Source organism: Phalacrocorax aristotelis, chromosome 20 (assembly GCF_949628215.1).
Source record: "Phalacrocorax aristotelis chromosome 20, bGulAri2.1, whole genome shotgun sequence".
In the NCBI taxonomy this organism is placed as follows: Eukaryota; Metazoa; Chordata; class Aves; order Suliformes; family Phalacrocoracidae; genus Phalacrocorax; species Phalacrocorax aristotelis.
The window spans coordinates 2,363,465-2,388,327 of record NC_134295.1 but is presented as its reverse complement, the minus strand read 5'-3'; the positions used below and the strand labels follow the sequence as shown (position 1 = coordinate 2,388,327).

Below are 24,863 nucleotides of genomic sequence, written 5' to 3'. Positions count from 1 at the left end.
GTGTCTGAAGATCTTTCCCAGCCGTGTCTCCATGAGGTGGTCAGTGCTGGGCACTAGGCTATGTGTCGTGGCTCTTCTCGTGCGATTCTATAAAAGCCCTTTGAACCAAGGCGGGGTTAGTGCTTCTGGCCTGTTAATTTGCAAGGTGAAATCTTAGTTGCAGTGTTATTTTTGGACACTCTGCTCATGCCACAGAGATTTATAGTGGGTGAGTCACAGGGACCCCCTTTTGCTGGGGGGGGAAAAAAAAACCCACTTGGACCATTTGGGGTTATCCTACCTAATCCTGGGGGTCTGCAACAGTGCTGTGGGAAGGGAACATTCCCATAACAGCCATTGGGGGGAAAAAAATTTACAAGAAATGGGGATGAGGATATAATTAGAGGCTGTTTCAAGCCTTAAGCCTGAATACCAACACCTCACTGCAAGCAGTTATTCACATCAGCTGTAACGGGGGCTGGCTGCGGCTGCTGCCAAGCAGGGCAGTCTGACCGCCAGCACAGTGAAATCATTATTGCTGGGGCTGGGGACAGGCTTGAAAACCTGAATGGGTGGCCCTGGTAAATCCGTGATGCTTCTGTAGGCAGAGGGAACTGCTGCAGGGAGCAGCCCTGGGGGTGCTCGAGACCTGCCCGGCTCCCAGAGCTGATGGTTGGAGTAAAAAGGGAAGTGATTTGGGGCTCTATCTGCTACCACCATCCAGCAGGGTACTTCTGAGCAGCCTGGCCTCAAAGGAACGATGGGGTTTGTCCAGTGCAGCAGTCTGTGACCCTTGCTAAAGGCTGAGTGTTGGGTTATACAGAGAAGCAGTTTCACAATTTTTTAGTGGATGAAGCATTTAGCGATGGAGCATGTGAACCTTCAGCCAGGGATTTCTAAGGGAAGCAGGGTCCGGGCTGCTAATAAAAACCAGCAACACTTCAAAAAAACCATACCCCAAACCCAAAGTGACGCTCCCTGAAATTCATGCCAGCAGTACAACATAAACCGGGGCTGGGTGCAGATTTTCTGGCACGTAGCATGGAGCACATCCAGCCTGTGGGGTTGGGGAAATACTGCTGGTAGCCTCCTGGGGCACAGCATTTGCCCTTGGCCGTGGCTGAATCTCGAGACAACATGAGGCCACACAAACCATGCCTTCTGCTGCGAGCCGGGGTGCATCCGTGGAGGTCTGGCCTCTGCAACGCAGGGGCCGGTTACATACATCCAAGTATCTCCGTATGGAGGCCAACAGCATCGCTGCCAAGTCTCTCACCGTGTTCGCTTCCAGGAATCGCTTTGGAAAGGAGAGCTGTGGGAGCAGGACCCCGGGCCGACAGCCAAGGCTGCTTCCACCTCCTGCTTGGGGAGGGGATGGCTCTCACACCTTGGGCATCTTCTCCAGCTTGCTGGCGACACTCGCGGGATGTGGGGATGCGGCGGCTCAGCCGAAATGCTCTGCAGCGCTCCATGCTGTTAGGCACACCTGTATCACTTGCAGCACCCCCCAGCATCCAAACCTCCCCCATGGTCCAGCACAGGCACGACTGGGCTGCGCTGGGGTGGTCCACGCTGCCGCCGGCTCCTCAGCATCTCTGCAGAGTTGCTATGGAGACCATTAATTAACCACCATCTCTCGCCTGACAGTATCGAGCCCCGAGAACAAGTGAGATCTTCTCCCTTCACCTTCACTGAGCGCCAGCACGACAAAAACCTCGGGGCAGGCAGTCCGCAGCAAGAAAGCAGGCAAAGCCCTGGGCAGACAATGTTTAAATGACTTTATTTCTTTTTTCTCCTTTTATAAATGGGCACAGCACAGAAATAATTAAAAAAAATAGACAGTACCATTACAGTGCTAGATCCATTGGCAAAGATTATTTTTATAGTCTTTTCTATTATTTTTAAAGTTTTGGCCATTGAGTAAGAACAAAAACAATTAACAAACATTTTATTTTATTTTATTTTTGTTTTTTTAACAGACACTATGAAGCAATTTAAGTACTAAACTCTAGAAGAGTTATGTACATACAAAAAAAATTCTGTTTAAGATAGGTTTCCTATTAAAAATATTTACATGCATTTTTTTCCCTCCCATATTCATTGAAAGGTAAAACACTTGTAGTTTCTTCTACTGTTAAAGGTTTTTTGTTCTCCTATTGGGAATTTAAATCAGGTCCAAAGAAAAAGCGAAGTGGGGCTCACTTGTTGGGCTTTCCTTTTTCTTTGAATTATTTAAATCTTCTGGAAAGGGATACTTTTTTGGACATATATCAATGGATTGTTTTTTGTTTGTTTTCTAGTTTATACAAGAATGTTTCATGTTTATTTACAGAAGAACCAATGGGTGGCGATTTATCCCGGAGACATGGTGGTGAGCGTTATTGAAAGATAAGCATGTGATTTTAAAAAGTAGTTCTATCAAACTGCAATGGATATATATTTTTCTAAAGTCAGCAGTTCTGTCTGGTTTGATTGTCAGCTGTACTTCTATGACTTAGACCAGGGGAACCCAGAACAGGGGTAGCTTATGCACATAAAGTCACTGGTACCCTTGAGGTCTTTGGAGATGCGGTGGATGAGCTGTCTGGAATGTGGGGTGAAAAAAAACATCTGGGCATCACACAGGCGTCTCCTAGGGTGACTTTTTCCCAAAAATAAAAAAATAGTTAAAACAAAATGAAACAAAGCCAAAAAACCCTCACCCACGAAAGTTTGTACGCTCCAGACTGAGACTTCTCTATAGAGACTGGGCGTGGATGCGTCCGCGGAGCTGCAGGCACAAGGTACGTGGGACAACCCAGAGCGAACACGGAGCCTTGGAGGGGCTTTGGCTGCCTCGCCACCCCCCTGGGCTTCACTTCGGCTCTGCTGGTGATGTGGCGGTTGGCAAAAGGCTCCTTTCCCCCAACCCTGGCAGACCCCAACCCAGTGCCGGCCAGGATCAGGCCCTTCTAGGACAGGGCAAAGAGCAGGGAGGAAGGAAGGAGCCAGCAGCGCGGGGCCAAATCCTGCAGCCCCCAGCAGAGGACGGGGTCCAAGGGCTGCAGAGTCCAGCACGACGCCAGCTGATAAACCCCCCCTCCTCCTCGTTGGGTGCAGAGCTTGCATTGAACCTGCGCACGCGTGCGTGCTTTGCACACATGCGTATATACATATATACATATATATTAATTACATATATATACATACATACACACACACCACACCCATCCCTGTCGCCGTGGCCTCCAGCCCGGCCGAGCAGCTGGCGAGGCGCCCAGAGAGAAGCCAGTTATTCCAATAAACCTTTCAGTGTTGAAAATTCAATGTCACTTTAGGAGCTGCCAGAGCCTCACAGAAAACCTCCAAGCCCAGAAATGCTTATAATCATAAAAAGGGTGGTTGAGGGGGGAAAAATAAATAATTAAAAATTCCATTCTTGTTTTTAGCTAATGGTTTTGTTTCCATTAAAGCCTCCACGCCGGTGACTCATGGCAGGGGTCGGATAGCTCTGAATTATGAGTCTGAGGAGCAGGAGCTCACATGGAGCAAATCAGCTCCTGCACAGGGACCTTCAGCACCCACCAGGCAAAATGAGGAGGGAATGGGAAATCTGGAGGCAAACCAGCACACCACAGCACACATCCAGCCCAGCTCCATCGCCTTCCCTGCAGTGGGGTCCCCGCGGGCACAGGGTCCTCCTGCTTCTTTTTGAAAGGTCCAAAATCAAAGAGGTGGGTTTTTGCTTTTGGGTTTTTTTTCTTGAGGAAAGGGACAACTCACTCCCAGCCCTGCAAAACCTAGGGCCAACTCCATCTCCTGCCTTTCCTATCCTCCTGCTTCCAGTCCCTCTTTTGGGGTCTCACACATATTTTCTGGTCCTGCCTTCCCTTTGAACCCCCTCCTCCCCCTCCTCCTTATTTATGTGGCCCAGGAGTCACTGGCTACTTCATCATTCTCCTCCAAGGCACTGGATGCTGCAAAATCACCACAGAGAGAGACTGAAAACCAGCACAGCTGGGAGAGAAGCCGATGCCCCCTTTCACGCCTTGCAATTGCAGCTCTCCTAAAATGATGAAACTGGCCTAGCAGAGTCTTCCTTCAGCTCCAGTGTATTACAGACACACAGACACACACACACACAGAGGCGTGCAGAAAAGAAATGGAAAAGCAAGTGGAAAAGCCCACATGGCTGCCCACGTCCTCGGGGCACACAGCTGGAAGGATGAGCACATCTGGGCACTGCCCCAGCTGGGAGACTGCAGCTGTTCATGGATGATATCACTACAAGGGATACGCACAGGCTGGGGAGGGAGCTGAATTTGTGCAGGGGGAGATGATCCAAATCTGGCAGGCTTTGGGAGGGGATGATGCAGGAGATGCTCAAGCTACCATCGGAGTTAATTTTCCTAAAAACCTGCTCTGCGGCCAAATCAACAGCTGAGAAAAAGATGCTTTCGTTCCTCTCCCCTGTGCTTTCTCGCCTCTTCCCCATCCGTCTTCACACCAGGAATCCCTCAAAAGCCCCAGAGCGCGGCGAGACACGCGCCCATGCAGAAGCGCCTGCTGGAGGGAGCAGCTGTGCCCCGCTGCCCACCATCTGCCTTCAGCCACCCTCGGCACAGCCGCGGGCTCAGCACCACCGCCCGGCACGGGGACGGGAGCTGCAACACGCCGCTTTCCCACGGCGCCATGCACAGCTTCAGGGATGCCCACGCTATAGCCCACCCACCACAACCCCCTTACAGACCCTGGCAGCATCAGGCACCTGGGTTTCATCGGGGGTTTGCCCACCCCCATTGCTCTGGTAATAGAGAGCCAATGGTATTTGCAATATTTTTGGAGCTGGGCTTTTCCAAATAAACCCAGTCTACGCTTAGCTTCATCCTACCACCCCCTACCCTGCAAAGGAGGCACATGATCAGCCATCCTCCAGCAAGACAAGGCTTTTTTTCCTTCCAAACATCAACTCCAACAACTAACCTGATGCTTCTGGGGAGCTGAGGTGACACGAAAGGCACCATCATGATTTATCGCCAGAAAAAAGGTGGGCTCCAAGCCCAAAAGAGAGTTTCCTTGGGCTCACATCCCCTCTCCAGGCAGACAGCAATACAGCAAATGCATGGAAGCAGCAGACATACAATGAATTGAGACTTTGGTCACTTCTGATAAACAGTTTACTTGCCTTCACCTTTTTTTTTTTGCATGTGGTCATCTTGTACTTTTAATTACTGCTAGGGAAAGCACTGCCCAGCTTCCTCTCGCCCTCCCATTTCCACCCTTCCTCAGTTAAGAAACTGTAACGGATTTAAGTGCCGGGATTACAACTTAACACCAGCTGAGCGAAGCGAGGTTAAGCTTGAGTGAATAAAAAAATTGTATAATAGAACTTCAGACTATTAAATAGGAAAAAATGGAATGAAGAAGATTAGGGAAGCAGCTAAGAAAAGCAGCATTTAAAAGATTAAGCTGGGAGGGTATTTTTTTTTTTTTAATGCAAGCTCAAAAGATTAAGCCCATGTTTTTCCAAAAGATGGTGATTTTGGGTGGCCTTGGTAATTGCCATGCCCAGCTCATTAAATCGTGAAACGGCTGGACTTCTGCCACTCCCCAACAGCTAGGGCCCTTTGTGCAGTCCCAACAGGACCAAAAAAACCCCCAAACCATGAAACTCACGAGTTGAAACTCCCTCCTTCAAGCAGGTCAGAGAAAGTGGCTCTTGGAGCCAGGTTGGCACCAGCCTTCTTCAGACGTGTGGGCTCCCCTTCACAGCATCCTCATCCTCAGCAGCTGCGAGGGACCCAAGAAATGGGCACACACCCACACACCCCATTTGCCTTTCAGTGTCACCCTCCAAGACATCCAACAGGACCGTCTTCTCCAAACTAAAAGAACCTAAACAATGATGATTTTGAGCCTGACATCTCTAAAATAGGGGGTTTAGAGCTGGGCCATGTGCAGGGGCTCTGCTCCCTACCACGAAGTAAAACCAGGTTGGCGTTCTGGGTCACAGACCCTGCACTGCGCACCCCAAGGGAGGGTAGCCCAAACCGCACATCTTCACAACCTCAAAGTCCCATCCAGCCACCACGTGCAGTGCAATGGGAATTTACAGGGATTTCGTTTCATATATATATATAAAACTGTGTGTGTGTATATATATACACACATATATATATGTAATACGCACATTTGGCCTCTCAAATTCCTCACATAAAGAAGCGCTGCTGCCTTGTAGCCTCCCCCAGGGTCATAAATCCCTATATCCACTAACACCCCGAGGGGACAAAGTGTCACTGTGTCTGTGCAGGTTAATTCATGATGCAACTGAGTCAAAGCAACTGATTTATTTTTTTTTTTTTTTTTTTTACGTTTTACTGTTTAAATTGCTCTAAGAGCAAAGCCAAGGTCTCCATGGGACACCATCGAGCTCGCAACCATCACAAAAACAAAGCCCCTTTTGACTGCATTGCAAACAGCGCTTCAGCTAATTAAAAGCTATAATTGACTTTTCTGTGCAGAGAGCTTGCTCCAAAAAACTCTAGCCTTTCTAGAAGGCACAGTTTGGCTCTGGATCAGGCCCTGCTGCTCTGCACCTTAGGTAGCCTCAGAAGGGAAACCACTGCACTTGGGTGATGATGGCTTCCAGGATCTTTCTCTCTCAGGTTCCTGGGTGTCCAGAGCTGATCCACGGGCCTGTGGGTTATACTGGAAATTAAGCAACAACAAAAGAAACATGAACCATCAGTCCTGGGTCTTACAAAAGAGAAGTAGCAGCTGACCTGCCCTGGGGCTGACTGGTGGAAAACCACCCTCCTCACCTTCTGGGCGCCAGTGGCCAGGCAGGGACCCCTTGCCCGGCCCCTGAGGGGACAGAGCATTGCCTCTGTTTTGCATTTCTTTTCTTATGCTGCTGTCTCAGGCCATGTAGAGCTTTGTTATCCCCCTCTGGAGGAACTGGGGGGAGGATTTAGCTTCTCCATTTCCAAATCCTCTCCCTGCCAACTTCCCACCACGCAACATCCCGCTCCGTTTTAAAACCAGTGCTTTCGGTCATACTGCGCAAGCTGAGTTTTATTGGTCACAGTGAAAACCCAGCAAAAGCAATGTCCCTTCTCAACCGAACCCCTCAGCGGCCGGTGCCGTGCGGCTTCTATAGATTTAAGGTCTCTGGCTGTGCACAGCGATGCAGTGAAGTGAGGTGGTGGTAAGAGGGGAGCAGCAAAAGATACCCCAATGTGGCTTCTTGCTGCTCCACGAACTCTCCAAAAAGGTGCTCTAAAGAGATCATTTCCAGCGTACTGGCCATGTTTGTATTTATTTATTTTTCCCCACTCCAAGAGCAAACCCTGGGGCATCAGGTATTCCAGCCCCTTGTGCTTTTGTCAAGGTTCGAAGCGTATTTGAGAGTCGCGTCCTCTCTTCAAACAGAAGCAGGGAGCAAGGCAATTCCTGCAAAGCAACCAACCCCATTCAAAAACAAAATAAAAAATAAAAACAAGAGAGAGGGAAAAAGATCTCCCTCCACTCCAAAGGGAAAAAAAAAAAAAAGGAAGATAAATCCAAACCAACCCCCCTGTGCCCCAGGGCTGGTAGAAGGTGTCCAGATCCCAGAGTCTGTTGTGGGAAAAGCCCAGTGACCTCCAGCTGCCTCAGCGGCCCAACCATCCCATCCCATGCTCGCCGGGGCGCTCCCCGGCCACAGCTTCCTTGGCGTTGGCTCCTTGACCTGTCCCTCCGCTGCAGAAAGGCCAGCGGTACTCGGTCTGAACTCGGCAACGCTCTGGGCACTTGATTTTTTCATCATGCCGAAGATGTGTTTTGTTCCTTTAGTTGTTGCGGGTTTTGCTTTTTAAATTCACAGTCTGATCAAAAAAAGAGCGATAGAGAGAGAGAAAGAGAGAGACTGGATGAAGTAGAGGAGGAGGGAGAGTTTGGAGCGGGAGGGAGGGAGCGTGAGGCACGCCGGACTCTCCTTCTACGCATAAAACTCCTCCTGCTTGTCAGGCTTCTGGTAGGTCACATTGGCTTGCTTGGGCTCCTCCAGCGTGTAACTGCCTTCGTCCTTCTTCTTCATCCGGTAGATGAGCAGCATGACCAGGAAGGCAGCGAAGAGGGCTCCCACCACGCCGCCCACGATCACCGCTGCAACACAGAGAAGCAGCACGGCTGTCAGTGAAAATAATCTGGGGGGATCTCTTTGGTTTCCATCTTGGTTTTGTGCTTTGCAAGTTTGTGAGCAACTTTTTCTCCTGAAATCTAGGTTAAGAAAGCTGAAAATGAAGGCGAGGGGCTAATGCAGTCCTGTGATTCAAGGAGCTTCAACAAGCTCCTAAGAGCAGCGATGCTGAAGGCTGGGTAGGACCCAAAAGCATCGACTTTACTGCTGTATGGTGGGCAATGGACTGGCACGAGGCAGCCCAGGCACAAAAAGGCTGCACAAGCTGTAACCTCATGCAAGGAGGGTGCAGAAAGTCCCCCAAAGAGCACCTCATTTGGGTGCCTGCCAGCATCCACCACGCTCAGCCGGAGACCACTAGAACAGGAGTCACTACGCTGTGCCATCGCCTCCGTTCCCTTTAGCTGGCGGTGGAACACTGGCACCTCTGCCCCATCTCTGATGTCCCTCTGGCTGGGACGAGTGGCCCTCCCGGGGCACCCCTCTCCTCCCCTGCAGTCAGAGGTGGCTGGGTGGCATTCAGCCAGCACCATAGCACGTCTTCCCACTAACAGCCTATTTTTTTTCCCTGGAAACCCATCTTAGCAAAAGCAAATTTTGCACAGCTCTATGCTCTCCTTGCAAAGATGTGAAGACCCCTGAGAACCCCCCAGCACAGGCCCTGGAGCCATCTATTTCGGCAGGTGAACACAGGTTGTCCCAGGCTCAACGCTACCCCAGCACCCAGCCAAAGACTGACCCTCTCTCAGGGCACTGACAGCCCAGCTGCCCATCTCCCCCCAAGCACACCAGCTCTTCTGCAATCCTGCAGCCTCTGGGCTCACCTATCAACACTTCTTTCCTCTCCAGGATGTTTTTCTGAGGGAGCTGCGCGGCCGAGTTCCCGGAGTCTATCGTGTTGTCGATCAGCCCTGGCTCTGCGTTCTTGCCCAGCCCCGGTCCCGAGGGCAGCGTCACCACGGCCATCACCTCATTACCGAGCTCGGGACGAGTTGTCTCTTCCTCCTCCCGGATCTCAAAGTCCCCGCTGGGGCCGCTGCTGACTGGGACCTCCAGCTCGTTGTCGAGGACTGTCGTCACCTCCCCTGGCTCCATCTGGGAGAAAGGACAAGATGGAGTAGGGGACAAGGACCAAATGATGATTCCTGCCTCCAGCAGCTCCAATGTGTCCAGAGGAAGGACATCACAGCACCAATAACAGGATGGCCCTCTCAGCAGGGACCATGGGGGATAACTTTGGGGTGTCCCTTCCCTGTGCCATTGAAGTGGACCGTTATATTGCAGCAAGAAACACAACCCCACATCTCCATGGTCGCCAAAAAGCTGAGGCCACCATGACTGAGCTGACCATTCCTTTCTGTCCCCATCCCAGGTGCCCTTGGGACACACAAACTCTCACCTGTTCCCTGTAGCTTCCCCTAAAGAGAGCCCCACACCCCAGGCCCTCACTTGAGCTCTCTGACCCCAGTGTAGACCGATGGCTGGCTGAAACATCTCACAGATGCCCCCTTGCTAGTCATGAAGTGGTGCAACTGTTTGTGCTACAGCAGCATCGCAAATGTAAGGATCGGATGCCATCAGCTGAGCCCCAGGGGGGTCCCTTCCCTCTCACTTTTCTCCCTTTGACCTGTTTTTATGGGTGCAGTCCTGCGGCAGGAGCAGGAAGATGAGTCCTTCTCACCCAGAACATGGACCCAGCCCAGCTCCCCACCATGGTCCCTCACCAAGCCCCCTTGGCAAGGAGACAAACCCAGCCTGGATAGCAAATATGGGCCCGGCAGATGAGCTGGTCCAGCCCCCTCCAGCCCAACCCTGACCTGTTCACTGCCTCCTGTACATCCCCACACCTGCAGGTCCCTCAGGGCCAAATCCCCCCTGACCTTCCCCCTTGTCCTGGCAGCCTGACCTGCTACTTGTCCACATGCTGATCTGGACTCTACTCAGCATTCCTCAGCAAAACCTCCCTGGGATCCCTCCTTTGCAGCGTAAACGCTTCCCTCCACAGCTGCCTCAGGACGTTACAAATGGGATGAGCAAAGAGCTCGATGGGCTGAAGCCGGGGAGGGCGAGCAGGAGCCCTCTCCATGTCACACTGCCCCTGGCACGGGTGCCTGCCTCGCTGCTTCCCACAAGCAGGCGTTTTTGTGACAGAGATTAATTGAAGGTCAGCGAGAGCCCAGAGCACTATACATACATATACATACACAGAAAAAAGGGACTAGTTTAGACAAATCACTCTACCTTTCAGTCAAAGCGGTTTTCAAAGGGCCCCTGAGGGGCTCTGAGTGAAAGATGGATCAGCAGATTAAATCCCCTGCTCAGGACACCCTACAAGCTAGAAATGCACTGTCAAGCCATAATTACAGAGTATTTGGGCCTGTTTGGCTCATGATGGGCTGCAAGTTGGGAAGCGGTGTGATGAGCTCAGACTCCAAACGCAGAGGAAAGCCACTCTTTCCCTATGGGGAGGTGGTACCCCCAGCCCTGCTCCCCTCCTGCCTGGGGAAGCAGCTCCTGAGCAGCCGGGCAAGGCAGAGCTGGGGGCATCGGCACTGGGGATGCCATGCACGGCCCTTTGATGGCTACATCAGCTCTTGCACCAGCCCCATCACCATGCTCTGCCTGTGTGAGAACCCCCACCCTTTAATCTTCCTTCTCCAGCTCCCCAAATGTTCCACTCTCCACAGAGCTGGGGGAGCCCAGCCTGGCCTTGATCTCCCTCTGAGCAACAGGCTCAGGACAGATCCACCCCAAAGGCTTCCCATCACCATCACTTGGCTTCAAACATGGCCCATGAGCCCTTTAGCAGGTGAGAAGGGCTCCTGCCTCCTACCTGGGGGGCTTCTGTGGGCGGCAGTGTGGCAGGACTGGATGGCAAGGCAGTGCTTTTTTCTGTGAGGTCTGCAGTCCTGGAGGTGCTTGGTTTTGGCAGGGACCTGGGCTTGGCCGTGCTGGTGGGGACAAGCCGTGACGTGGCCACCTCTGTTGGTGTGCTGGTTTCAAGGATGGAGGTGGTGGGTGTCTCCAGGGTGGTGGCCCGGGTGGTGGCTGCCTTGGTGACGAAGGGAAGCAGGAACCGCCGGACGGTGGTGGGCTTGGCAGTGGCCATAGTAGTGCTGGTGGTGGTCGTGGCTGGGGTGGTGGCGGTGGTAGCCGTGGTGGTTGTGGTTGTAGTTGTGGTCGTGGTGGAAGGAGATTCGCTGGCAGTGGTACTGGTGGTGGTTGCTTTCCAGCTGGGGATCACTGGTGTCTCTGTCATCCTGGGGATATACAAGGTGCTGGTTGTCTGCTCGGGGGTGGTGTCCTCAGCAGGGAATGGTTGAAAGGGGGTTGCCACGGGCTGCACCAAGGTGATGGGCAGCATGGCTGCTGTGGTGGGGAGTGTGATGGACGTGTCCGTGATGAGGGTCACCGCCGTCTCGAGCCCTGACTCCTGCTCAAAATCTGAAAGAGGGGGAGAAGAGCAAAGGGTGAAGCTGCCTCTGCCCTGGCGTTTCCCAGGGCTGACACCCACCTGGCCTGACCCCAGAAAAACCAAGAGCATGGACTGGTTACAGGCTCAGCAGAAACCAAGGGCTGCAAATTCCCATGTGGTGGCCAAAGCCCCTCTCTCCTTCTCTGGGGTCAGTGAAACCTCTATAACATTGGCACATGCTATCATGCTGGAGAAAGGTTAATCCTGCCCAGTAGGACCAGAGACTGAAATGGGAAATGGAGTCACTTGAGCTCAACCTGTGGGACCCTTCCCTTTGATTTTGTCTAGGAGAAAGCAGGAGGGTGGCAGAGATGGCCAAGGGGAGATGTCCTCCCTCATATCCCATGGCAAGCTCCTCTCCTGTGCCAGTGAAACCCATGGCCAGGCTCCCCAGGGACCCTTCCCCAGGAGCCCTGAAGCTACTTACACCCTGAGCCAGAGCCCGAGTAGACTTCGTCCAGTTCATCGTCCCCAAAGGGGTCATCGTCCCCAGAGCCCTCCAGGTCCACAGGCCTCTCGTAGTTCTCATTGCGCCAGCGCTGAGCCTGCAGTCGAGTGGGGAGAGATGCATGAGCAGCTCCAACCCCACCAAATCAAGACCAGTCCCTGCACAGACACCCCCAGACAGTCATCAGGACACAGGTCAAACAGGCCAGGCAAAAGCAAGACCAAGGGATCAGGAGCACAGGCAGTGCTCTCCAGCCGAACCACCCAGAATCATAGGGTTTTTTTCCCCAAAACAATTCGCTGCTGTAAATCTTTCAGACAAGCTGACATTTTGTGGAGAGCTCGCATCGACTCTGATAACATTTCCCATGGAAATGAGCCCTCTGGAAAAAAGGGAGCAAAACCCAACTGCTTTTGGAAACTGTTAGAAAAATTATTGATTTAGTTCTCCAGCCTGCTATTGTTTCATTTTAGATGATTTTCATGTGACTCCTGGCACAGGCGTGACAGTAACGCACACTATCAGCTGCCATAACTTGGAAAGTCTCAATATGAAACAATAGCAGACTTCAAGTACTCCACTGCTCTGCCACAGCTAAAACTTGAAGAGCCCTTGCTAGTAGGGCTCTTAAGCATCTTGTTTTGCAGATCAAAGAGTTGCAAGGAAACAGTTTGACACTTCATTACAACCCAGACAAGGAGGCTTTGATCTGCAAGATAGCATCAGATGTTTCAAGATGTAACAAGCCAGGTTAGTGCTTAAATTTAAAATAAAGGCATAGAAGGGTCCTCTTCACCTATTAGGGCATTTTACCTCTTGACAACAGCTTCAAGTTTCTTTGTTTTCATTCCAGATTGGAACAAAAAGGAATTCTGAAAAGCCAACAGGTCCCATGGCATAGAAATTTGGGACTTGCAACTTGTCCCCACATCTCCTCTCCTGGAGCCCATCAGCTGCCAGGGGAGGGAAAACCTGGCGGCCCTGGGCTGGAGCAGGATGCCTGGGGCTGGGAGGTGGCGGACACTTCCCAGGGGCTGGGGGCTGATTGCTGCCGGGGGGCCCAAGCCGAGATGTTTGTCGCCCAAGCCCTGCCTATAGAATCACTGGGGTACTGCAGATGTACCACCTGTGTCATACACCCACGGTGACGGCACGAGCACATTCCTGGGACATAAATCTCTCGGGAAAGACAAGGGGAGTTGGGCTTTTAAGTGTCTGTCTCTCCTGATAGCACTGATGAGCTTTTCTGGGCTGGACCCTTTATCTCCAGCAATAGCAGCACTCTCCGCTCTCCCCTATCACTGCAGCCACTGGTTATATCCTGCCATTCTCAAATAGGCCATGTGCTTTCCAGACTTCTGGGAGGACTCAGTCTTTGCCCCAGAGATAATGCACCATCCTGGAGTTTCAAATACACAGTTGCCAGCAGCTCACTGAAGCCTGTTATCCACCAGAATTAATCTGCAGGGAACTGGGAATCCTGTGGTCCCTTGCCGAGCCACAGAGGCCAAACCCCGCTGCAGCACACGGCTGCAGGTAGCGGCAAAGTGCTCTGAATCTGGGACCTGGTGCCGATTAACCCTGCAGAGATGCTGGAAAGCCCAGCAGTGGCCGTGGTGCTGGGGAAACAGCCTGGAGACAGGAGGGTCCAGGAGGGATGGGATAGAGGCAGGAGGTAGCCGAGAGAGAGGGACACATCCCTGTGAGGCAGGAGCTTGCTTTCCCTCCTTGGGGAATGGGTGACAAGCGAGATGAGCTCGGTGTTGTCAAATTATTTCAAATAAACCTTTACCCTGATTTATGGAGGAACAGGCCCGAACTCCTGGAGGGGAGATAGATGGTAAAAAGTAGGGGGAAAACTGATGCACCAAGGATCAGTGCAAGTGCTTTTGCTAAATAAATGATGTCTCACTGGTGTGCAACAATGAAATAAATTAAATGCAATAACAAATAGATGCCTGGGCAGGATCTGCCGTAGCCCAGGGGGGAAGGTTGAGAATAAAATAACCCAAGAACCACCTTTGGTTTCATCATGCAAGTTTTCCATGACTCCTCAGCACTGACTCCAAAACATTTGGGTCAATGTCCGTCCTGGATCAGTAGGAAAAAGCTATGGAGCTTATTGACTGCAAAATGGCCTGTCCAGGAGTTCTCTGACCCTGTGTCCAGTGCAGGAAAGCCAAGGACCAGGCCATGCCAGGGGACATTCAAGGGCTGGTTCAGCGTCTTTTGAAGGCTGATGGAGTGCACTACCCACAGCAGCCCATAAATTAGGAGACAGGCCACCAAAACTGATGGGAAGGCACAAAAGAATTGCAAGGTTTGAGGGATGGGAGGAAGAAATATTTGGAGTTGCTTTTATTTGCCTTTTGATTATTACACCAAAAATATTGAAGCTCACCAAGGAACAAGGACCCCTCACCACTGCCAGCTAACCCAGGCGAGCTCCCCAGAGGCCAGATTTTCTCTGCGTGACCTGCAAAGCCTCGCTGTAATGGGAGCCACATGGCCCAGCTCTGCCGAGACCGTTTCTCCCTTAAATTGGAACCAGACGAGGCAGCTCCAGCCACCGACTCTCCAGCTCCCTGTGCTCAGACCAGGAAATTAAATCCATCCATCCAACCATCCCACAGGGTGGAGACACTCAGCACAGCCAGCATGTGTCCTGGATCTGCTTTGCCCAGGAGAAAAGCCTGGAGCGATGCAGCGAGGGCAAATGGGTAGGTGCCAGTGAGAATTGCCCAGCCCCAAATCCAAAAGCAAACCTTCCCATGAGAATAACACCCCCGTATTTTGCTCTGACGGCAGCCAAGCCCAGCACCCCACTGCTCAGCACGAGGCCGAGGACTCCCCAGGCACCACTGCCTGGTTCCAGCATCCTCCCAGGGCACTGACCAATGCTGTGCTCCGACCTGCAGTGTGTGCGTCCCCGGTGCGATGCAGCTTTGGAGCCGGGAGCTCTTCCTCCTGGTCTTTCTCCTCCCCAGATCTGCACCCCCTGCACTGTGCAAACTCCCTCCCTCCAGGTTGAGGGAGCAGGATCCACACCAAAGCCCCATGGAAATCCATCTCCTGGAGCCGCTGACTGCAACAGGAACAGCTTCACAGCAATAAAACACCTTGCAGGGCCAAAACTCACTCTCCAGAGACAACTCCCCCAATGTGAGAGACGTCTCTCCCACGCCTGCCCCTCACATGCCAGCCTGTAGAAGAGGAGAGATGTTCTCAGCCAGGTTTTGCCCTAAGTGGATTCCAGAGGATTGGCAGCGATCAGGGGAGTTTATACCAAGGAGGGACCATGGCAGCCCCGCTGCACAGGGCAGCCCGCCAGCAGCCCAGCTCCCGCTGCTGCCTGGCCAGCTCAGTGCATGTAATACCAGCTCCTGCACGACCAGGCACCACACTGATGTTGTCCTGCAATATTGATGAAGATGCAGCATTTCTGCTGCTCAGGGGAGGTGAAACGGGACCTAAAGTGGGATGGCAGAGAGTTTCCCTTCTCTTCCTTGGCTGCAAGTCTCCAGAGGCTGCCACTGAGCTGCTCCTACGTGCAGGGGAAGCTGGCGATACAAACTCATGGCAAGTGGTAACAGATGCTGGGCAACCCTTTGCTCCTCTCCAGCACCCTTCACCCTAGGATTGCATCTGCCCAGCGTAAAACCCTAAATGACCACACAGCCAGGACCAGGCATGGAGGGACTCCCTGGCCCCAGTGAGCACAGCCCCAGCACACCAAGCTTCACAAAAATTTATTGATAAGACTTGTGAAACATCTCCAGATGTTCCTGGTGCAGAGAGGGGGTGTTTGGGACACGGCTGTTTCAAAAAAAGCCCCATGCCGCTCCGCTCCCGAGGCACTGATGTAAACCTCCTCTCAGCAAGGATGCCCCAGCTGCAGCCCTGATGGTATTAGGTCAGGCTCATGCAATAAATCTTGGGAACAGTCAGTGTTTATTTGGATTTACTGCTGCTTAGATCGTTAATACTCCACGTGCACCAAGCCCCACAGTCGTGCATGGCCCCCAGCCTCCCCCGTCATTGAGAGGGCTGCTCCCCCTTGCACAGCCGGGCTGAAGCAGAAAGGAACGGTGATTTTGCCAGCCCGGGAAATCACAAATCATGTAGGATGGCAGCTCCCACCTCCTGACCTGCGGCTGCCTCCCCATCCGTCACAGCCTGCATCGCAGCAAAGACACAGCTGGCTGGATGTGTCCCAAAAGAGAAACTTCACCCAGACTTTATCCCCAACACAGCAGGCTCCACGTGGTCAGAGCAAGGTTGGAGGGAGCCGGCTGGCAGGACCCCCGGGCACGCTGGATCCATCCCTTGCAACCCCTGGTCCCCAGGGCAGGGAGGAAACCCCAGCGTGATGCTCATCCTTGCCCCAGTGCCCCCTGCCCCATGCCAGCCCCTGCCTGCCTTGCCTGCAGCGGCATGCTGAGGGCCACTGATTAGCTGGCTCGAGCCAAGGGACAGCAGCTCCCATCCATGCAATTACAACTTCCCAGCTAATGGCTCTTGGCAGGGGGTTTCGTTAACCAGCTCAGCTCTGCTTCCCCTGGACGGGCTTCATTAGGGAAATTAAACCAGGGGTCAAGGCAAAGCTGCTGGAGGTACTGGGGGCTTGCATCGCCTTTGGTGATGTCCAAGTCTGTGGGAGGTAGAAAGGAGCAGAAAGGTTCAAATGTGCCCTGTGAGGTGTTGGCTCTCTGCAATGGCCATGCTCAGGACTGTCCTGCAGTGCTCATGGCATATCCCCATGGCTCGGCCCATAAGCCAGTCACTGCCATGCCAGCCATGGGGGCAGCCCGGGCCAGGATCCAGCTCTGCCGTCATCCAGACCCCAGTTGCCTGCCCTATTTCTTCTCCAATGTCCAAAAAGGTCACAGATCTGCTGCTACAAAAGCAATCCCCAATGCAAAGCAGTCTCCATAGGACAAGGCCAGAAAATAAAATCTCAGTAAACATTCTTCCAGTGCTCTGAATAACCCCGAGCCAGTGCCAGACCCAAAGGATTTGGATGTCAGCAGCTCTGAAGGTGACACGGCCACTACAGTGAGCTTGGATAAGAAAAACATCGCGCACTTTATCCCAGAGGACTCTTCTGCTCCCGCAGCTGCCGTGGGGCTGAGCGAGATTGGCAGGCAATGACACCCACCTGGCTGCTGGCTGTCCCCTTTGATGCCTCTGCTCCGTGGCTTGGCTGGACCGGCCGGGAATGGCAGCCAAGGGGCTGCAGCAGCGCAGCTCACACCCAAATGCTGTGCTAAGAGCCTTGGAAAGCGAGAGCTCAGGCCCTTTGGCCCGGCACCATCAGAGCTGAGCTGGGAGATTAGAGGCTTCAGTCAGTCCCTCTCCATCGTCTATGCACATCTAACCCCCCCCGCACAGTGAGCACCACATCTCTCCCTCTCATCTCCCTTTATCATGGTGGGTGACACCATTTTACAGGTGAAAAAATATTTAGAACTTGGGAATAGGATCCCACTGACACACTCATCCCTCCCACGAGCAGCTCTCTACGTACACCAGAGCATCTGGGGACTTAAAACATGGGGAAACTGAGGCACAGAGAGCACCTGGCCACCACCTCTGTGTACGGTACAAACATGCTCCTACAGACCCCTGTACATCTTTGGACATGTCCTGGGGGATGGGGACCAGGTGGTTTGGGTCTTTCTAAATTCCCTGCACACCCTTGCTTGCACGTCCCTCCTTCCCTAGGCAGGGAGGATTAGGGGGTTATATTTTTTAGGGTGTTGCCACTCCATGGCTTTCAGAGATTCTTAAAATTCCCGACACCTGCCCTGAACATTAAACCCGAAATGTGCTGCCATTGCAAAAGCAATATTCACTGCTGAGCGTCTGGCTTTCGCACCGGGAGGAAGGGAGCCTTATAAATCAATCCATCTTTAACCGTGGGGAAAGGCTGGTGAACCTTCCCAGGATGCTCTCAGGCCCTTTGCCGGTAGCCATTGGCATGGCAACGGTCGCCATGGAAACCACCTCCTCCATGGCGACGCATCCATCGCTGGTGCGGGGCGATGGGTGGTGTTCTCCAGCACATCCACCTGAGCTGGGGCTGGGATCTGCTCCCCAGGGGGTGTCACGGGGAAGGAGCAATTAAACGGCCTCATGGAGTGGACTGTTGGGGGAGACGGGGAGAAGAGCTGCCTCTGAAAGCATGGAGGAGGGGTCCGGGTGGGGGGAGAAATCCCAACTTGAGTCCCGGCATCTGCTGCCTGTGGGACTTTGTGGAGGATCAGAGCATCTCCCCATGTACAAGCAGCACTGGTCGGGATTTATCTACCCAGTCTGGGTAGTGGAAGTGATGGAAGGCTGTGGCTGTTCCGAGACCTCCTGGCTGTGGACAGAAGCAGCTCAAGAGTCTTCCCTGAAGGAATCAGAAAGAAAATGAAAAAGGATTAAATTTGGTGATTTCTAAGACAGCCAGGATGCGGTCTGGGTTTGTGCCTGGAGCTTGGGTTGGTGGTGATGGGGGACAACGCTGGGTGGTGAAGTCCTTTCCCTGGCACACGCCTAAGGCTCACAGGCAGCATGCACGGAGAGCGGAGCTGAGCAACCCCGGGGCAAACCAACCCCCAGGAAAGCTTCGCAGTCTCAGGGGCCCACGCACCTCCTCCAACCAAGTCTGGCTGCAGCCCCCAGCACCACGCCTGAGGTCTCAGATGGGGAGACTCCTGCTGCAGGGAGAACTGGCATGGCAAGCTGGGGATGGAGGTGATTTTATCCCATGAGACGGGTGTCCATGGCCATCCAGCAGCCACTGGCACAACTCTGGGGCTCGAGAGAGGGCCGAGGCAGAGGAAGGGGTGCACGTGGAGACCATCAGCAGGGATGCAGGGGACCAGCCTGCTCCACATCACAACGGGTGGGCAGTTGAAGAGGGAAAGGAAGATTGAATCAGCATAAAAGCAGCCTGGAGAGTGGGGTGGGATGGTGCAGGCATGCGTGAGGATCAGCTCACCGTCCTGGCCCTTGATGTCAAGCAAAGGTTCTTGTCCAGGGCTCTGCATCCCATTTCCTGCCCATCCTGCTTGCAAAAGGAACTGCAAAAACTGAAAGCCAAAGCCCTGCTGCTCTTGCTAAAGGTCTGTTTGCATTTCAACTCAGTCAGACAGCTTTGGGAAGCCCAAACCCCCTGCTCCCAGCAGCAGCCCTGCATGGTGCAAGGCCAAGGGGAGAAGACAAGGTGGGCAGGAGACTGCCCTTGCCAAGACGGAGCCATGCAAATGGTGATGGCAACAGGCAAGAGCAACAGCGACCCAGAGTGTGTCCTCCAAGGGAGATGCTGAATCTGGTTGCTTTGGGCAGCTCAGAAAGATGCAGCCAGAGTCAGCCGTCCTTCGGAGGCAGAAAGCTGTTTTCTCCAGGAAAACACATTTAAACTGAGAACATATCACAGGAAAAGCATTGATTAATTCTATGATATTTTCCATGGGATATTTTAAATTAATCACCCCTTGAAAGTACTTTTGTGGTGTTTTATAAAGAAAACCTTAATAACTCATCATCACATGATTTAGTGATACTATAAACAGTTGAAATAATATTACCTCACACATAAAGTTGGAATCAAAACATTGTTTCTGAACCTTAAAAACTCCACAATTCTATTCCCACTACAAAAAAAGTCACTGAATTTCCACTCCTTCATCCAAGGCTGCAAGTTAAAAATAAATCTGTTGGAAAGCTGCTCCAGACAGCACCTCAGTGTCACCGAGACCCACCGCTCTGGGACAAGACCTCAGCGTCCTAGCATGGTCAGCCCCAGCCAACATTTTGCCCGAGGACTGATGCTAGAGGCCACCAAAGCTACACGAGAGGGAGATGCCCATGGCAAAGCTGAGGAGGCTGGGCTAGAAGGCAGTGCCACGGCACGGCTGGGCTTTGGGGGTGCAGGATGCTGGTGGAAAGCGGGGGGCTGATGCTCACAGCCAGCAGAGACCCCACTCGCAAAACATGGTGTGAGCGCAGACAAGCAGCAGCCAGTTATTTGGTATAACTTCATTCTTTCGCAGATTAATTAAGCCCCTGAATAACAGCTGCCTAAACCCCAGTGCATTTTGATTTAATAGGCCGGTTATTTTATGCAAGTAAAATAATCATTAACATTTACCGAAGAGCAGCAATTATTCTGGCTTTGTATCGATTCTCTGCTGCCAACACAGGCAACGCTGTAAGGAGCTGGGCTGGGTGTGGGTGCATCCCAAAACCTGAGTCTGGACACATATGCTCGTGAGTGCTTAATCATCGCTCAGGGAATATAATGAACCAGCAGGCCCAGGTACCCTGGACCAGGCTCAGCTCTTCAAACAGCATCTCTTCCTCCTCCTCCTCCTCCTCCTCGGGATCATTTGTCTCTGCCGTCATTTTTTATCCCAATTCTTCAATGGATTAGTGCCAGATCCTACCCCACTACACAATAAATATCCCCGAGCCAGGGCTGGCATGAAAAATAGCAAACCTCCCAGTGTAAATTGTTGCTAACACCTCATCTCCCAGCACGCTCCGCTTTTTACCTCCGGAGATGGAGGAGGAAAAAAAAACAACCAAACACACAAGCAAAAGTCCCCACCTCCTGCTGCATGCAAAACGCCAGATAAAGAGGCACAAAAGAGCCCAGCGAGGCTCTGCCACGCATTGGCTGGGATTGCATTAGGCAGTTGAGGTGGCTTTCTGGGGCTTCCCCGGGGTGGCATGTCCCCTCCAAGCCCTAAGCACCCCCAGGGACTGCTGTGTTCGGCTCCTGCCGGATCGGCAGCGGTTCAAAGCGCGGCCCTTCGCCCCACAGCTGCGGGTGTCACCAGAACTGACGGAGCGTCTTGGCAGATGCGGGAGCTGGGCAGGACGTTCCCCCAAGCCTGGGTGAGCCAGTGTGGGGGAAAAGCCAAGCTGGAGGTGGGGTCTACAGACCCCCCTTGGTACCCAGGAGTGGGGATATACTCGCTCGCTGAAAAATCCCAAACCTATGATGCCCTCCATCCTACAGAGAGCATCCTGCTACCCCAGGCAGGGCAACGGAGACAAACTGCATGGGATGGAGCAAAACCAGCCAGACTGGTAGGCAGGGGTCAAGCAGCCAGGATGCCTGCATCCCCAGCTCTGCTGCCTGCCCTCCTCCATCTCCCACTCTACCTGGCCAGGCTGATTTCTTTTCCGCCCCAAAGGATTCACGGTGTGCTCCAGACTCATTAATTCCCATGGGTTTGTGCATTGCCATGGTGATGCAGGCAGCCCTGGGAAAACCCTGCCCTCGCCGGCACACTGCCCGCAGACCCCAGGTCACCATCCACGGGTGCTCATGTTGGGTCTCAGTCCCCCAGCTCCATCCACCGTTTCCTTCCTGGGCCTCAGGAGCCGCTGCCGTCGGCGGGAACTCCCCCCCCAGTCATTACAGAACTGATCTAATTTGCTCTGCTCCATAATCCTATTGCAGCTTAACACGCAAAACTGTCTCAAGCTTTTCTCACCTTCCACAAAGGCGTGTTTCAGAGCTCACTCCCCTCCCTGAGCCTGAGCTCTCCAAAGAGCTGCAAAGCAGACTTATATATATTTTTTTCCTGCCCTTCCTCAAGCGCTTGGCACAGGGACTGCTGCTGTGTCTGTTAAACACCTCCCCGGAGGCCTCCCAGCAGCAGGACATTGCTAATTGGCACTTGGGGATTCACACGCTCCCTGTCTCGCCTCCAGCTCCTCTACAGAGACCCAGCGGTGCAGACGGGCTGCTGGGAGCTCTCGCCCTACCCAGCCCAGGGGAGGATGGACCCATGCTCCATATCCAGGCCATGGGGATGGAGTTCAGCCAAGACAAACATCTCTGGTGTTTTCAAGGGACAGGGACCCGTGGACTTGGCCACATGCCCGGGTGGTACGTGCAGGGGACAAGACATTGCCTGTTTGCCTGCCTGTGAAGTCGGTACAAACAGTGCAGGGCCAGGGAAGGGAATAGGCAAGGGCTCCTCTCCCATCCCCAGGGCACTGGGGACCACAGCGCATCGCTGTAGAGGGACATCTACATCCCACACCCCGCTGTGAGTCCCACAGCTCATGTTTCTCTGCTCCCCCAACCCCTGGCCACAAGTCTGGGCTGATAGAGTTTCCCCACCCACATCCCATGGGGGATCTCCCCACTAGACACCCCATGTCTGCTAGTGCCGGTGGGCAGCAGCTGTGGGAAAGGGCATTGTCAGCCCTTGCCTCAGTTTCCCCCTTCCCCAAGGACCGTGGGGGAACGCTGTGTCGTCCTCTCCAACCAGGACTCGACCTCCTGGGGTGGGATGATGGCAGGGATGAGCTGGGTGGCAGAGCTGGAGGGGGACAGGTGGGGGGGGTCTGCTCAGGGCTTGGTGGTTTATCCTGTGTCTTGCTTGAACCTTGCCAGAGCCTCAGGGCGTGCGACAGCCTCGCTGTTAGAGCAGATATTTGAAAAATCAAATTGATACTTGAATGACACCAGGGCCTGCCATCATGTTAAAGAGAGGTTACAAACCCTGTTATGGGGGTTGGAATTTTTCAGCTGTGACAACACCGTGGCGGCCAGTGCTGCTGGGAGCATCCCCTGGGCTGGGCCCCTTCCTTATGGAGGGGAAAAAAAAGACAAAAAAATCCCCATACTGATCCAAAGAGGTGGAATCAGAGATGGTGTTTGCAAGCTGGGAGAGGAAACAAGAGGTGCTTGCCACAGGGAGGGGTCTGGGGGGGAGAAGAGCCCTGGTCTCTGCTCCTAACGGGTGCACAGCACCCTGCAAAGCTGGAGTGGGTGCTGCATGCTGGGACCATGGCCAGTGAGCTGGACAGCCAGGCTGGTGGCAGCAGAAGGGCTCCAGCCTCCAAGAGCTGCTCCTATCAGCTGGATGGGTACCGGCTCTGACAGCATTTCCCCTCCTGAGCTCTTTTTCATCTTTTTATTTTTTCCTTTTTTTTTTTTACTTTCCCCTTTTTCCCCTTTATTTTTGACCTTTTCCCCTCAGTTCCACACTCCTAACCCAGGGCTTTGACTGAACCTCTTTGCTGTCCCTGGCAAAGAGATGGAGAGAAAAACTCATTTCCAGCCCCCTTTACTGGAAAGCGAAGACGAGAAATTTGCACCTTAATTCCTCAAAACTGGAAGCCAAAAAAGAAAAAACCCAAATCCTCGAGAACTTTTGAGTCAGACCTGTGATGTGAGAGACACCCAACGGACACCCAAAGTTTTGTCCCATAGAGAAGCAAACCCGATGCCGAGGAGCTGCAGGGGCACACAAGTGGGGAAGAAACGGGGTGCTGCACCTTGCTGGAAAGCAGCCGCCTCTCTCCTAATTATTCTCCTAATTACACCCGAGAGGCTTTTGGTGGGGATCTGGACTAATTATTCCCACTTAACATGACACCATCATGCATCCTCCTGTCTGTTGCCCATTGAGGGTGGGTGAAGATAAATAGCTCCCTGGTTATCTTGGCCTCGTAAGACCTTTTGTCCAGTCCCAAGGACCGGGTCAGTTCCTTTTGGTTGTTCACTAGAGGTTCAGCCCTTGCAAAGCCACCGGCAGTGCTGGCTGCAGCCAAGCCCGAGCCCTGTCGAGAGCTGGGTGTTTTTTGGCGACAGCTTGAGCTCCTCCACATATCCAAATCTCCCCAGCCAGATGGTTGGGCTGATTACACGTTTCCCAGGTCACCCAAGGGCAACGCCAGCGGTTCCACAGGCCCACCAGCTCCCGAGCAAGGAGAAAATATTTACTCTTCCAGCCTCAGGTAGGGAAGAAGTGCCTTTTTTCCCCCTTTCCACCCTATTTGCTGCCAACAGGAGCCCATTTGCTTCCCTTCTCTGTGGCCAGGGAAGGATGGACACTGCAGCTGGAGAAAAGCCACTGCTGTGCACCCAATGTCCATGATCCCACTGGAGCAACTGGATCTCCCCAGGTTCAGTTTTTCTTTACAACCCCAGCAACAGAAAGGGAGGGGAGGTTTGACCAATATAGGAACAACAATTACTGTTGATGACAGTGCACACTCCTCCTTCTTTACTTAATAACGTATCTAATGCTATTCGGTCTTGCAAAACTAACCTGGTGAGCCCTTTTATCTCTGATTGCTGTGCTCAGATTGCCTCTGCAGTAGCATTTAAAGCTATCTCAACAGTGGCTGATAGATTCACTATTGCTTTTTCTAATTCACTAACTGTAACCGTGGTATGAACCATCTAGCAAACCTATGAGAACACGTGGGCCTGTCTGCCAAGGGATTGTTGGCATCCTGTTTAGTTTGGCGAATGAAGGATCTCAGATACCCTTGTCCCACGTCCCCATCTGCATGTATCCATACATGGGGATATGCTGGCCTGACTGCACATTCTTCTTTCCATCCAAGGGGTAGAGTTTTCCAAGCCTTATTCCCACACAACTAGTACCATCCCCGTGGTGCTGGCCAACACCTAGGGATGGTTCCCTTCCACATTTGGTTTTGGGCCCACATATTTGCTCCCCCCTATTTCACATAACTGGTACAGTTAGGAAACCTTCCAACGAATCTTCCTTCTCCACACCTGGGGTCTGTTGCATTCCCTCCGCTATTAGTATGATTGACTACCGATGGTAAAGAGCATCTTTGTACGCAGAAGGTGCTCTGAGTTACATTAGGTGGGTCTACAAGTTCTAAGTTCCACATCAGAGCCATTTTAGGAATCTGGGTAGACGTGGAGATGTTAAAATTATTAAATGCCGCCAATACCGCAGCTTGGTTGGGAAATCCCACACCATATAATGGGAACCCCCTAAGCGCATTTTCGGGTAACTGCGAACAGA

The 24,863-nt window shown here is 52.8% G+C and overlaps 1 protein-coding gene across 1 annotated transcript in view; it reads right to left on the bottom strand.

The window, feature by feature from the left end:
* Positions 1-6,303: 6,303 nt before the first annotated feature.
* Positions 6,304-24,863, bottom strand: part of SDC3 (syndecan 3) — a 52,521-nt gene continuing 33,961 nt past the window's right edge. Inside the window, exons 2-5 of the mRNA XM_075115110.1 lie at positions 12,040-12,157; positions 10,971-11,581; positions 8,962-9,232; positions 6,304-8,103 (exon numbers count right to left, since the gene is read on the bottom strand). Coding sequence (XP_074971211.1) covers positions 7,937-8,103; positions 8,962-9,232; positions 10,971-11,581; positions 12,040-12,157 — 1,167 coding nt within the window. The 3' untranslated portion in view covers positions 6,304-7,936. The remainder of the gene's footprint in view (positions 8,104-8,961; positions 9,233-10,970; positions 11,582-12,039; positions 12,158-24,863) is intronic.